Raw genomic sequence first — 15531 nt, forward strand, 5'->3', positions numbered from 1 at the left:
TGTTCGAAGAAGAAATCACAATTTTCCACAAGCTCACAATTAACGTGTCACAAAGTGGCCATTTTCAATACTCTTGTGTGACATGTATGAAGTAGTAGGGCATTGATTTACAGGAAAAAACAGTTTCTGCCTGACAGCAACTATATAGGTACTTGTGTGTGTAAAAGTGCACGTGCATGTGTGTCATGTGTGTCATGTGTGTCTACTGTCTACGCCTGCGCTGGTTGTGAGAGCTGGATAAAGTAATTCTTGACTTGTCGGGCAGAGGAGAAAAACATCTGAGAACAGAAGTGAGCCCTCCTGCTGGGTCTCCCTCAGTGAAGGAAGCGAGGATGCCTCTGTCGTGAAAAAAGAGCGATAATGTCACAGCTCAGCTATGTGTGAAGTTGTGTAGATGTAGAGAACAAGAGAGAGCTATAATTGGTTGACTGGAGTCCCTCAGGGCTCTATACTATCACTTTTCTGCTTTCCCTCTGCTTTTAAATATTTTACCCTATCTACAGTGTATAAGTAGCCAAGTAGCCAATTGTAGACTTTCTGCAATGCTGAGGTTTATAAAACATGAGGGGAGAATACTGATCTGGAGACAGATCAAGGAGTCGCAGGTCAACCGAGAACATTGTTATGATGAGATGAGATATGTTTCCTTTCCTTACTCATTCTTTCTCTGTCTAGTAGCCAGTCTGACACTCAGCATGTGAACCAGCATGCACATGCACATGCACATGCACATGCACATGCACATGCACATGCACATGCACATGCACATGCACATGCACATGCACATGCACATGCACATGCACATGCACATGCACATGCACATGCACATGCACATGCACACGCACGCACACACACACACACACACACACACACACACACACACACACACACACACACACACACACACACACACACACACACACACACAAATGGATAATGATGGAGATGGAGTTTTGGGGGATGTAGGATTGAAGCAGCTGTTTTGTGTTGGATTTGGTTTGGTTTCCAAGAAGTAGAAGTTTTATGTTTCTGTGTGATCGGGGGATTCCCACGGAGATACAGTAAATTGGGTGGGGCGGCCGGGGGAAGCTAAAGAAGTGGATTGTCAGGATATTGAGTAATCTGTGTTGCCCGTTGGGTAGAATAACTGGATTTGAGGAGGGAATTGAGATGTATACAGTATGTTATTAAAACCAGGAAGAGACAGAGCAGGCTTTTTGGAGGGAGGGCTTTAGCTCCAGGCAGAGGGCTACTGTTGAAATTCAAACATAAAAATGCTAACGTGTTTTTTTCGAAGAATGCCTGAATCAGGGAATTTTTGCATGTTTTGCTCTAATACAGTCATAGCAACAGTTGACGGACATCATCACAATCATTTCACTTGTAGCCAGTCCATCAATAATCAGACATCAATAATTAATTAATCTTGAATAGCCAGAGGATCGGATACAGTATCTCTGCCTGCCAATCGTCTGGATACATTGCGGGTATTTGATACGGGTATGTATGATGAAAATTGTGAGAGGCAACAGTCTGGCCACGCGAGACTAGGATGCATTTAAATTCATTGTGTGGGCTTGGCCGGCTGGTGAAGGCCACTGACAAAGCTATACGCACACAGTTTTATTTTTAGAACACGCCTTACCACCGTGTGTGTGTGTGTGTCACTGCAGACACACCATAGCCTAAAGAAATCGTAGGCGCAGACGTCTCCGCTCTACTCTGCGGAAAGTGGGCGGTCCCGAGAGGGGACGCACCCGGAAGCCTATTCAATGGCATGTAGTCTTCTATTTCTTGGTTGGCGAAGTGGGCGTGAGAGTGACAAGTGAGTGAGTGACAAGATGTTGACACAAAGGCGCATTCTAGTGTAGGCTATATGCTGCTGCGTTGCAACATGGCTGTCAAGTTATGACTCTCTAGTCGAGTGGTTAATGTATATGCCTTTGGAATTGGCAACCCTGGTTCGCCTCCCTGCCGAGGCTACAATAGTTTTGTTTTCCGACGACTTGCGCGACGGCCAGTTTACATCTGATGCTCTCCTCCGCGTCAGATGTAAGCTGCCGACAAGCATAAAAATGAAGTGTGTCACCCGGCGGTGAGAAGGAGAAGGATATTTTTGATTTATTGATTTAAATATTTATTAACAGTTTGCAGAATTACAATACATTTCAAGCACAAACTCAATACAAATACTGTTAACTGTGAGTGAACGACCCAATTAAGCATTACACTTGTTTACAACAGGGTCCACATGGTTCAATTCATCAAAACATTTAGAGACGTATAAATAGACACTTCTATATAGTTAAAGAACAGAACAGGAATTCATCATAAAACAGTGTTCCCTGACCGGGGATCGAACCCGGGCCGCCGCGGTGAGAGCGCAGAATCCTAACCACTACACCACGGAGAATGAGGTTATTGATGATGAGAAGGGCTGTGGAGGGTGAAGTGAACGCGCTATTTTATAAATATAAAGTTATTTTCAATGTCATCATGGATCAGGGTTACAGTAAATGACAATGTAATTCAGCCAGGGGTGCCATGGATGAAAAGATTACAGGGGTGATCTGAAGCAAACATGAGAACCACTGCTTTACATTTCTTCAGACGATTTTTCAATGTTTTGTTAACAATTTGGAGTGGACAGAATGTTACTTCGAGGTGCCCACTGCCCAGGGGGCGTTTGACTCCGTGAAAGAAGAAAACTACAAGTGAATACCCGCCCAGTGGATGGGCTGCGGCTGCATCTGTTCCATTGGCTAGTGCCTATCACTGCCGGGTGACACACGCTTGTCGGCAGCTGTCTCTGCCGCAGAGGAGAGCGTCAGCTGTCGGCTGGCCGTTGCGCGCAAGTCGTCGGCGGACGTGGAGCTTTTTCTCCATCCACCAGCTGTCTAAAAACCGCCGAGACGTCTGCGCCTACGATTTCTTTAGGCTCATGTCTGGCTGCAGCCTGTGTGTGTGTGCAGTTGTCATGTTTTGGCATCCATTTAGATTTTTACATTTCAATCATTTTGACTTCACATTTGAATATATTTGGATAATGCCAGCAGAAAACAATAGTAGCTTTGAAGGCAGTGTTTCACTGCATGTTTTAGAGTAAGTGGTTTCCTTTACATGCTGTGCGTGCGTGCGTGCATGCGTGTGTGGCTGGCTGGCTGGCTGGCTGCATGTGTGCACGCTCTTCTCTTTTCCTCCCCTCTCTGACTTTTGTGACCCAAAGCTGCTGTACATAAAGCCATGCACAGCTCATGGTATGCTCTTATTCACTCTTTTTTTTTCATACAGATATTCACACTGAGGCTGTACAGGCTGCTCTGGCAAAACATAAGGAGGAAAAGATGCCTATGCCAACTAAACGCCGGTCCACCTATGTCCAGTCTCCCATCGAGACCCGCACGCCACCAGGTACCAACCACCCTATGCAAAAACAACAACACACATTTGAAACACCAGCATGATATTGGGTTGTGCAGGTGAGATTTAGAAAACCCTGTGGGGTTTATACGGTTAATCTCACCCTATTTAACAACAACAATACAAGGAAATAAAAAGCCAACATAAATGAGTTGGCAACATACATAATACAACAATGCAGCATACACAGTTTGAATGAAAAAGCAGTGTGTGGGTGGAAGAGTTGAAGACTATGTGAATTGTTAAATTTGATTAATTAAATCTCTCTCTCTCTCTCTCTCTCTCTCTCTCTCTCTCTCTCTCTCTCTCTCTCTCTCTCTCTCAGACTCTTCATCGGGTTCGGGTTCTGAAGAAGAGGGCAGTGGTGGTGCTCCTCCGCCTGAGGTCAACCCCGACCTGCAGAGTCCCGATTGCTGGATCAACCGCTCTGTCCAGGGCTCCTCCACCTCCTCCTCGGCCTCCTCCACTTTGTCCCATGGCGAGGGCAAGCCACAGCCTCAGCTCCAGCAGAAGCCACAGCCCCAGTCCCAACATCAAGCCCAGCCTCAGTATAAGCCCCAGTACCAGCCCCAGTACCAGCCTCAATACCAGGCCCAGTATCCACCACAGCACCAAACACAGCGGCAACCCCAGCAGCAACCACAGCACCAACCACAGCGCCAACCACAGCAGCAACCACAGCACCCGTCCCAAACATCAACTGTGGCAGATATGCTGGCTAACGCTCGCATCGGTGCTCGCATCGGTGAGAGACCCATAATAGGCTGTTTCAGGCTGTTAACAATAACACAGCTGTCCTGAACTTTACAGCCTTAGTGAACTTCCTGTTTGTAGCCGCTGCCCTGGGAAATGGTCATAAGCTATCAGAGATACCGTTGTTCATTGTTAATTAGCTAACCTACAGCATGTGCGTAGTGTCATTTTCTTTTCTTTTTCTCTTCCTTTTTTTATGATTCAAAATTGTATTGCCTTTTCAGTTTAGTCACAAGGGGATAATTTTCTCTTCCTTTTAATTTCAAATAGTGTAAACAGCTGAGCTGACATGATGTTGACAAGGGTTTGACATGCATCCTAGCTACAGTAGTGTTGAAACCGTATATGATATGCATGGATGATCGTACTACTGTTACTGTTATTGCTATACTGCTGCTGCTGCTACCGGTACTGCAGTTTTCTGTGACTTATGTACTGAAATGCACCTTTACCTTTTGAAACTATTCCGCGACTTGATTAAAATTAATTGCACGACCCTCCCGTGGTCCTCAGAGAACAGTGGCCCCCCTCCTGATGTGACCGCTGTGGCCCAAGCCACGATCCGAAGCCCCAGGGTGGACCTGCCCGCCAATAACGTGGTCCGAGGTATGAGCCGTGGACAGAGCCGCTCCAGCATGATGGAGACTGCTGACGGTAATGAAAATTTACTACTTCTGTGTTTGTCTGAGGGTGTGTGTCTCTGTTGGAGACACAGACAAATATATGCTCAAAATCCTCACTCAGTCTTCTACCAAGATGTAATCAACATTTCCAACGATGTGCTCACAGATCATTAATCAAACTCTACCGCTCTTCTTTTCTTCTGATCTTTTTTCACGCCCTGACTCACGTTTAATTTTACTGGCAATTTAGGACGAGGTAATCTCCAGAGTAAGGAAACCCCTCATTGCATAATGTGTGTAGCCTCCTGTCTGTGCTGTTCCTCCCTTACAAATGTCCCTTCTGTTTCAAATGTGTGGTTCTTCTAATGTTATGAATCCAGGTCAACTCCACGCACAAAATGAACCCTTGTGTGTTTTCCCAGGCAAAAATAACCCCAAAAAAAGATACCTAACCCCCACCTCTCACTGCCTGTCATCCCAGCGTTGAGGCAGCCACGGTCTGCTGCTTTCCATTTGCTAAGAGTCATGAACTTCAGTCAATGCGAAAGCTTGAAACCAATCAGAAAAATGTACAGACTTGTGGGTTTTGGAATGAGGAGCAGCAGACTGTGAGGTGCTCAGAGGTCCTTCCACCATGATCGGATGTGTCTAGAGTAGACTGCACCCACTGTGGATTTCTGTCACACGACAGTGTGTACCAGGGCATTGTGTGACTGTACGTTACCTCCTGTCCCTCCTCATAGGGGTGCCTGTCAACAGCAGGGTGTCCACTAAGATCCAGCAGCTCCTCGCCACGCTCAAGAGGCCCAAACGTCCCGAACTCAGCGAGTTTTTCACAGATGATTCTGAGGAGATCGTGGAAGGTGAGGGGAAATTATTCTAATTCCTAATTCCTGATCGAGAGATCCAAACGTTGAAAGCAGCAATAAAAGCATGGAGCTGAGAGCTGTGCAGACTTTATTTATTACAAATCATTCACAGCTACACAGTAAAATCCCCAGAGTTTAATTATCACTGAAAATTTGGCTGTGTAGAACTGAATTTCTGCCATGTTGACAGTATATAATTTGTGCTTCACTAATCCTCTGTCTCTGTCCCTCTCTCTTACCTTTCCTCCTTTGTCTTACCCTCTCTCTCCCTCTTTTATTCTTTCTCTCACTGTCTGTCCCTCCAACAGCACCTCAGCCAGACCCCAACAGACCAAAGCCAGAAGGCCGTCAGATCATGCCAGTGAAAGGGGAGCCCTTGGGTGTGGTCAGCAACTGGCCCCCAGCTTTGCAGGCAGCTTTGGCTCGTTGGGGGGCCACACAGAGCAAAAGCCCTGCGCTCACAGCACTGGACATTACTGGAAAACCCCTCTATACGCTGACCTATGGTGAGACTGTTATGGAAATTATATATGTCCAACCGGAAGTATATCTTAGAAGTTTATTCAGAAGAACAGCAAACATCATCTCTCAGTATTCTCTCCCTCATTACATCTCTCTCTCCTGGTCTCCTCCCCACCAGACCTCCCAAGCTACTCAGCATGTTGCCAACTCTCGTGAGTGAAATAAGCCAACCCACCTCCAAAAACAAGCCAACTCTTGTGAGAGAAAAAATCCAAATCTCCCTACGAAAAACTAGCCAAAACAAGCCCAATAATATGGCTTAATAAAAAAAGATCTGATGAATTTATCATTATAAATACTATGTATGTCTAATGCATGTTTTGGTCATGTATTATACTATTACACACAGCCAGGGCTTAATAAGTAGAGACACCAGACCGATTCTGTCACTCAATGTGATTCACACTCACAAATCTATGGGTATTTATAGTACGTATATACCCAACGAAAAAAAAAAAAGAAACGCAACTCTGGAAAAAATACAAGCCAAACGTTGCGAGAAATAAGCAGACTTGGCAACCCTGCTTCTCACCAGGTCCCCTCTTAGGCCCAATCCCAAATGGCTCCCTTGCTGACTCAATGAGCCCTCACTGACTTAGCTGCGCGTTCACGTGAAGTCTGTGAGGGCTTGAGGGGTGTCCCATTTGAAATCGGTAAGTCAGTGAGGGCTCAGCCCCGCCCCTTTATGTGCCCTTTGCCAAAGTCAGCATCGATGCTGACTTTGGGCTGACTTTAGCAAAGAAATTACCCACAGTCCATAGCGTTACCAGGGGAATGAGGGGGATCCTCCAAACGTCAATCATTTAAATATGCAAATTAGTTATGTATCGCGATTAGAATGTCAACAAACACAATAGTGCTTTCTCACTGTTCTTAAAAGGAGACGGAATGGAAGGATATAGGCTATATATTTAATAACAATAATAATAATAATAATAAGGGAAACATGATGAGAAATGACTAATGAGCAAAGTAAAAGAATATGGAAATGAAATGTATAATGAATATTATTATATATGAATATTACAACCCATATCACACAGGAAAGTGTATTTATGAAACTAATAATAATAAAACGATCAGCTTAAATACTAAAATAGACATGATAGACATGTATAAATAGGCCAAGCATGTAGGTAGGCACTGGCTGTGAATATGGAGAGTTTTTATAAAGTGTCATGGACTCATGAATGGCGGACTCATCTTCAAAGTGCTGTCCCATTTCTTTCACAACAATGTGGAGCCCTTGCAGCCTCTCACCCTCAAGCCCTTACAGCTGACGTCACTAAAGTCAATGATGGTCCAGGGCTCAGGGCTTGAGGGAGGCATTTGGGATTGGGCCTTAGACCCCCGCCACACGAGAACGGATCGGGCTGTTACCCGCACAAGTTTGTACCCGGCATCAAAGTTCACATTGTGGTTATGTTAATTATGCATGTCGTCCAGACGAGAGTGGTAGAGCTGCAGATCGGCTATTTTCGGATGAGAGATTTCTATACATTAGTGGCCAAATTTGACTGAGGGACTGCCATTGGATTCATAGCTTCAAATTCACATATTTGTTCAGTTTGACTCATCAGTTTTGGAGATATGGCTTATAGAGTAATGTCTTGCAGAAAACAGCGAGTTGAGAAAACAGGCTTGAAAGGTTAATTTCGGTGGTCTCTAACATTACACCTAGCTACATGTTTAAGCATTTATTTCATATTTACATGTCGATTTCAGATTTCAGATCTGACACTTATTTCAGACATGCTCTAGTATGTGAAGAGTCTGCCTGTGCTATTAACTCATTTTGGATTAAAAAAAAAAAAAGTTTTTCTCCTGGAGGTTGCGTGATGGCAGGCTCTCAGTCAAATCTGGTCACACCATTTTACAGGAATTCCCTACAAAGTCATTTGGAAAAACCAAACGTTCGTTTTCCACCTTTTATTACAAGAAGCATGCGTGGATGTAATATTCAGTTTCAAAGGATGCAGTCTTTTGTTTTGCATGCCGACACTTCCAGAATGACAGCGAGTCAGTTAAAAACATGAAACCCCCGTAGTGCTGGAAGTTATATGGAGCAGGCTTGTGTGTGTGTGCTGCTGTAGACCTACTACCTAAAACCTAAATAACTCATTTGTAGGGGTTAGGGCTTTGTAAAAAGCGCAAAAATAACACTATAAAGGTAAAAAGAAATCGTGCATGCACGCTATGCGTGCGCACAGGATTCCTTCCTGACGTATCGCCCCCCCTGGGGGTCAAGTTCAAACTATGCATTCGCTGTACACACGGAGACGACAAAGTAGAGTCTCCGAAGTTTGTCACTCTGGGAGCCGGTTTCAAAAAGTACCGGTTAAGTCCCCCAAAACGCTGTCTCCGTGTGGCAGAATGGGCAGATCGGCTAAGTACTTGTGCGGGTAACGCAGAATACGTCCTCGTGTAGACAGCACCTTATACTCCAGAAGCAGGTCCATCACAAAGAGTACAATATAATACAGACGCTCTGACTGTCTTGGGCCTCACTCACACTGTTGCAACATGCATACAACATTTGTTGTCTGTGTTTAATGGCCGCCCCAATGCATTTCCAATGGAAGTCACATGGTTTAACAAAACATTTTTGTTTGATACGGGGAGGGGGGCACAACACAGCCATCAAACTAAAATGTTTTGTTTTCTATGCATGTTGCAACAGTGCGAGTGAGGCCTTGGCTGTTGCCACCCCGCTGAGACAGGAACTCCCTAGCCATACCTAAGCGAGGCCCAGCAGGGTCTCATAACAAACAATAGGTGTGACATGGTCTTTTACATACAGCTTGATCAAAGGGTTGATTGGACCATTTACAATTACAATTTAGGCATTTAGCAGACGCTCTTCTTAATACAGAGCGATTTACAGTAAGCAAGAACAAAAAACATGGTAATACATCAAAACATAAAAAAGTCATCATGAATCCTACGTAAGCTTAAGAACTTAACAGTGGAATATCTATCTAAGGAAACTATATGTGTAATTGTGTATACACTATAGAGTGCTATGTCTACATAAAGTGCTTTAAGTTACATAAGTTGAGCGTGCATACGCCTGTTGGAGGTTAGGAGCAAGTGCTATGGGCTAAGATGGAGTCTGAAGAGGTGTGTTTTCAGACACGGCGGAAGATTGGGAGTGAATCTGCAGTTCTGATTGTAATGCGAAGTGCATTCCATAGTTTTGGAGCCAAAAGGGAGAAGAGTTTGGGACGTGTGGAGCGTTGTCCCCGCGCTTTTAGCAAAGGTACTTCCAGCTTGAGTGCTCGAGAGGGTTTGTAGCGTGCGATCATACTTACAAGATATGGTGGTGCCATACCTTTGGTTGCTTTGAATGCCAGCATCAGAGTTTTGCACTCTGTGTTGTTTTGTACTCTGTGCGGGAGACAGGCCTTCCAACCACATACAATCATGAAATGATAGATCAATATTTGATTTTGTTCACACAGTGAACGAAGTATTTATGACAATGAGTATACCCTTTTCGTCTTTCATGCATACAGTACGTCCTATGCCCAATTCTCATTCTTCACCTTATCTGATCTGTCCAATAGGGAAGCTGTGGAGTCGCAGTGTGAAACTGGCCTTCACCCTCCTGAACAGACTGGGCACCAAAAACGAACAGATCCTCAAGCCTGGAGATAGGGTGAGAAAACATGAGATCATCAAAGATCTCCCCATAATCTATTAAACCCTTTGTCAAGTTTAAAGCTATGGGCTTCCTTATGTCTGCTAGTAACGGACACAAGTAAACAAACTGGCACCTTGGTGAAGTGATAACCGCTGTGAGCATGAAAGTAGCAGACAAAAAATGATAAATACATGTATTATTGAAATTCTTTATTTGGAATAATTGGAATAATTGGGAATTTGTTTAAAACTAAATAATAATGCACTCAACTATGATAAAGATCTTGTGATTCAAGTAGCATATAATGCATGTTTGATGAACTGATGCAAATATCGTTGTCATTGATTTAGAAAATAATACATTTCGAATCTGTGGTGAAACTGAATGAATTTGTTTTGTCACTTCTAAGTGACAACAATAATCTGTGGAACGTGTCATGTGGAATGGCTCGGAATGTTTATTATCCCACTAAAAAGAAAATCAGCTGATGTACACACAGAGACTTCAGATTTGTGCAGAAATGAAGTTATGTATTCTGAATGGAAGGTATACAACAATACATTTTCATCAGGTCCTTCATAGGACCTGATGAAGAAGCAATCCACATTGAAACGTTGTCCGTTGCTTTGCACCTCAATAAAAAAGGCAGTAAGTTGCTCCAGTGCGTTCATTCCTACCTGCGCTGTGCATCTTATATAATACATCATCACAAATGTAATATCTTGATTAGCCTACAAATGTCACAAAACGTGACATCCGAATTTGATTGGCCAATCTGCATGTGATTAAAATCTATAGTTGTGAAGGCTGCATAGTGGCCTTAAATTCCCACTATGGGTTATGCTCATAGAGATGGAAAATGTGTGTTCTAGCTGTTACACATCAGACCTTAAATGCAACGTCTGCTGCCTGGCTTGTTACTGTAGGTGGCGCTGGTGTTTCCCAACAGTGACCCGGGGATGTTCTGGGTGGCCTTCTACGGTTGCCTGTTGGCCGAGGTCATCCCTGTTCCTATTGAGGTCCCACTCTCTCGAAAGGTAAGAACTAAGACACTGTGATGAGGGTGCACTGATGGCGTCTTTGCACAGGTATTGAAGTCCTCTGTGTTTGGGCTGTTCATGCAGGATGCAGGTAGCAGCCAGGTGGGATTTCTTTTGGGCAGCTGCGGTGTGGGCCTGGCTCTAACCAGTGAGGTCTGTCTGAAGGGACTACCCAAGACGCCCACTGGAGAAATACTACAGTTTAAAGGTCAGAATCTGTCTATCTTCCTTCAAGATGATTAATTTTGTTTTATTTCGGTAATCAGGTACAGGTGGCAGAATCACTTTTCCAGCACTGTATAAAGTGAGCGGGGTCTCACGTTCAGCACTCAAAGCAGAGCAGATTTATAATTATTTGTACATTTTGCAAATTTGAAAACTTAATAAATGTATGGGATTCTTCATCGTTTGTCCCATGGTGTTTTGGGTTTGATAGGCTGGCCTCGGCTAAAGTGGGTGGTGACAGACTCCAAGTATCTGACCAAGCCCTCTAAGGACTGGCAGCCACATATACCTACAGCCAACACTGACTCTGCATATATAGAGGTAGGACTACTGTCTCCATATGCATGTCTGTGCCAAAGTGCATAAATGTGAGTCTCTACAAATGTTGTATGTATAGTATGTTTGTATTGAACTGTGTGTATGTATAGAGTATACCTACCTAGCCTCGTGTAGCCATACTAATATCACTGCGTGGATATTAGTCTGGTTCCCCTCATTGTTAGGATTTCTTCCAAGCAGTTACAAAAAGATTAAAACGGACTCTATTGGTTAGACCTACAACCATTTCAGAGCAGCGCAATGTACAGGCCTTGGTTGGTTATAGCCTGGGCTGGTTCCTGGATGAATCTGGTTGGCCCTGCACTACTTTGAGTCTGTGAAGTCCTCCCACAATTGAGAGTGGCCAGACTTAATCTAAGGACCCTAAGGATCAGAAAAACTTTGAACGATTACTATTGCAATTTCTTTTGGGTCAAACCTTAGATTGACTGGCCTAATACCTGTATGTAGCAGTGGTTATCAAACAATTACATTTCAAGCACCTCCATAACTCTTTCTTCTTAGTTACAACAACATTGTTCTTGTAAAGTCTGTTGTTATTATATGTGAAGTATTTGGTCATCACGCTGTGGGAAACAACACGGGCACTGGTCACGAGGATGTCCCACATTAACACGTGGACACGTACTCAAGAAAGATGCAGGAGCGCAACGTACAGACGAGCCAGATGTATGGAGAACCAGGATGACTGGAGGCGAGCATGACCTAGAGACCACACTAGGGGATGGACACAACAATGTCTTGTTATTTTCTAATTGCTTGTGTTGTCTCTTTGTATAGTACAAGGCCAATAAAGAGGGCACAGTAATGGGTGTGGCTGTGTCTAAAGTAGCCATGTTGACCCACTGCCAAGCAATGACCCAGGCCTGCAACTACTGTGAAGGTGAGACTAGAGCTTACTGGGGAGAGGTACTGTAGTTCACCTGAATGACTGCTGTTGTTGTTGTTCAAACCCTGATGATATGTCTGCGTCTATGTCCTCAGGAGAGACCCTTGTGAATGTCCTGGACTTTAAGAAGGACATGGGTCTATGGCATGGAGTTCTCACCGTGAGTTAACACTCCTACATTATGCCTACTGTAATACAAGTTGTAGAAATAAAATCAATCAATGTTTCTTCTCAGTACTATGTTATCATTCATTACACTGTACTTGAACCATAGCATGATTGCATTCCCATTCAACTGTTTTTTTTGCATTTTTCTCCCCAATTTGGTCGTTAAGTTTATTAACTCCACCCACACACATTTGTGAAATTGTGTGTTGTCACTGCTGTTGTATCCTACTGACTCGCCTGCCAGTGAGGAGCCCCCACTGGGAGGACGTGGAGCCTCCGTCCTACTCCTCACTAACACTCCCTGCTGACCGTAGGAGTATGTGCAGTGATAAGCCCCAGACCGTAGGAGTATATACAGTGACAAGCCCCAGACCGTAGGAGTATATACAGTGACAGGCCCCAGACCGTCGGAGTATGTGCAGTGACAAGCCCCAGACCGTCGGAGTATGTGCAGTGACAAGCCCCAGACCGTCGGAGTATGTGCAGTGACAAGCCCCAGACCGTAGCAGTATGTACAGTGACAAACCCCAGACCGTAGGAGTATGTGCAGTGACAAGCCCCAGACCGTCGGAGTATGTGCAGTGACAAGCCCCAGACCGTAGGAATATGTGCAGTGACAAATAGCACCATCCCCGGAGCCCGGCTTACCCCTATGAACACAATTGTGTTCGTATAGACATTCAACAAAGCCGGATTCAGAGGGGAAAGGATGGAAACATTATCCAAGAACCAAGTAGCACAAGAAGTGCATTAGCATTTCAATAATACCCCGAGGGAAGCACAATGCTGAAATGCATTGGTGCTTTTTTAACATTCTGTTTGCCCTCTAAATAAAGGCTTGTTAACGCAACATGCCCTGGGCCAAGTTCCTTTCTTTTTGATCTTCCTCCTCTATCCTGTCCATATCTTTCCACCACTCATCCTTGCCTAATCCACCGAGCCGTGGCCAAATACATTATTATGTATTTGGCTACGGACCCCAATTTGAAAAGAGTTTGTGCCATGGACCCTCATAACAGAAGATTTGTCCAGATCTGTCAAAAAAAGTAAAAAAAAATCAGATCTACATGCTCACATCAAATCACTACACATTGTGAGCTTGTGGGTCAGCTATGTTTGAATCACTAGTGAGGGTCCTCGAAACCCCACTTTGAAAACCAGTATTATAGACTTAAAATATGTCTCAGATCAATCATAATCAAGCACCGTAATTATACATATTACCATGTGCCTAGCCCTAGATTCAGATTATTGTGCTCCTAATCACAGAAGTACAATTTCCCTTTGTGTTTCTTCTATGAAAACCTTATGTTGTATTAGTCCTCTAATGAGTTATTTTTCTGCAGGCTGTGATGAACAGGATTCATACCATCAGCGTTCCCTATGCTGTAATGAAGGCCTGTCCTCTGTCCTGGGTGCAAAGAGTCCATATCCATAAAGGTGACTTGCACTGTTTCTCCGTAGCATTTAATGCAGTGACTTTGGATTTACGTTACAGTGAGTTATGTGACGATCATGTCCTCCCGCAGCTCGTGTAGCGTTGGTGAAGTGCCGTGACCTGCACTGGGCCATGATGGCCCATAGGGAACAGAGAGACACCAGCCTTGCGTCACTGCGTATGCTCGTAGTTGCCGACGGCGCTAACCCATGTGAGTACTTGCGCGGAACTTTGAGCTTGCTAAAATCTCATCTCTTAAAAACTTGAGATGCAGTATTTGAGTGTGACAGTGTGCCTTGTCTCTCTCTCTCTCTCTCTCTCTCTCGCGCACTCTCTCTCTGCCTCCTCCAGGGTCAGTGTCATCTTGTGATGCCTTCCTGTGTGTGTTCCAGTCCCATGGGTTGAAGCCTGAGGTCATCTGTCCCTGTGCTACCTCCCCCGAGGCCATGACAGTGGCCATACGCAGGTACAACACTGACACACTTGTACTACTAGACATGTTGCTACAGCAGTGTAGTATAGCAAGTATACACAGGCTGGTGCATGGCAGTAGCATGCATGCATGGATGGGAGGACAGATGGACAGCTGAACGGACAGATGGTATGGGTGACCAGAGGTAGACGCCGTTCAAGTGGATGTAGGGGATGGCTTGTTTATGTTTGTTTCTGTTCACTCCTGTGTAGACCAGGAGTGCCTGGCACACCACTTCCCGCCCGTGCCATCCTCTCCATGACTGGACTAAGCCACGGGGTGATCAGGGTCAACACGGAGGACAAGAACTCTGCCCTCACAGTGCAGGATGTGGGCCATGTGATGCCTGGAGGTGAGGATGGAGAGAGGAATGAAATAATAAGAAAAAGCTAACTAGAAATGGGAAATGTATGGGGATGGGCTTGATGAGAAATTAGCTATTAAAAGTATGGTATTCATTTGAATAGCTCCTGTTGGTGCATATACATCATGTCACAGCGGTGTGTTTGTGTGTGTCCACAGCCCTGATGTGCATTGTTAAGCCTGACGGGCCTCCTCAGCTATGTAAAACAGACGAGATAGGAGAGATAGTGATCAACTCCCGTGCTGGAGGCAACATGTACTACGGCCTGCCTGGTCTCACCAAAAACACTTTTGAGGTATGGAACTAAACCTTGAGAGTGTGGATACCGTTGTTGTAGGAAGGTTCCATGAAATGTTTCTTGCTGTGTTATAATAGATAAATAGACTGTTTCATACAGCTTCATGTTGTGCTAGTAGACGAGCTGTTGGTTGGTTACTAATATACATTAATATACTGTAATATATTTTACTTTTGCATAGTTTGCATAGATACCGGTAATACAACCAGTTAACATTGACTGATGATAGGCCAGGTTGGGGAGAGAGAACGCCACAAGCCCACAACATAATTTCTCCCTGTATCCTTCTTTCTCACCAGAATAATATCTACTGGATATTGTATCTAAGCTAACCGCTGATCAACAAGGTTTTATTTTATTTTATTCAGTATCCATTCTAATAACATCAAGGCCATCTTGGTATGATTGTGTTTGCAGGTAATTCCAGTCAATGCCAGTGGCGCTCCAATTGGAGAGATTCCGTTTGTG

General features: G+C 44.4%; 1 protein-coding gene across 1 annotated transcript in view; it reads left to right on the forward strand.

Annotated features, from left to right (window-relative positions):
- Window positions 1-15531, forward strand: part of dip2bb (disco-interacting protein 2 homolog Bb) — a 55435-nt gene that overhangs the window by 23917 nt on the left and 15987 nt on the right. The window contains exons 4-20 of the mRNA XM_080793102.1: window positions 3292-3411; window positions 3746-4165; window positions 4687-4827; window positions 5540-5659; window positions 5974-6171; window positions 9754-9845; window positions 10757-10867; window positions 10955-11078; window positions 11307-11416; window positions 12215-12317; window positions 12419-12483; window positions 13838-13931; window positions 14021-14140; window positions 14281-14395; window positions 14614-14753; window positions 14924-15060; window positions 15481-15531. The exon at window positions 15481-15531 is cut by the window's right edge and continues 30 nt beyond it. Coding sequence (XP_080649228.1) covers window positions 3292-3411; window positions 3746-4165; window positions 4687-4827; window positions 5540-5659; window positions 5974-6171; window positions 9754-9845; window positions 10757-10867; window positions 10955-11078; window positions 11307-11416; window positions 12215-12317; window positions 12419-12483; window positions 13838-13931; window positions 14021-14140; window positions 14281-14395; window positions 14614-14753; window positions 14924-15060; window positions 15481-15531 — 2261 coding nt within the window. The remainder of the gene's footprint in view (window positions 1-3291; window positions 3412-3745; window positions 4166-4686; window positions 4828-5539; window positions 5660-5973; window positions 6172-9753; window positions 9846-10756; window positions 10868-10954; window positions 11079-11306; window positions 11417-12214; window positions 12318-12418; window positions 12484-13837; window positions 13932-14020; window positions 14141-14280; window positions 14396-14613; window positions 14754-14923; window positions 15061-15480) is intronic.

This window comes from Protomyctophum bolini (genome assembly GCF_963924005.1).
Source record: "Protomyctophum bolini genome assembly, chromosome: 2".
Classification (NCBI taxonomy): Eukaryota; Metazoa; Chordata; class Actinopteri; order Myctophiformes; family Myctophidae; genus Protomyctophum; species Protomyctophum bolini.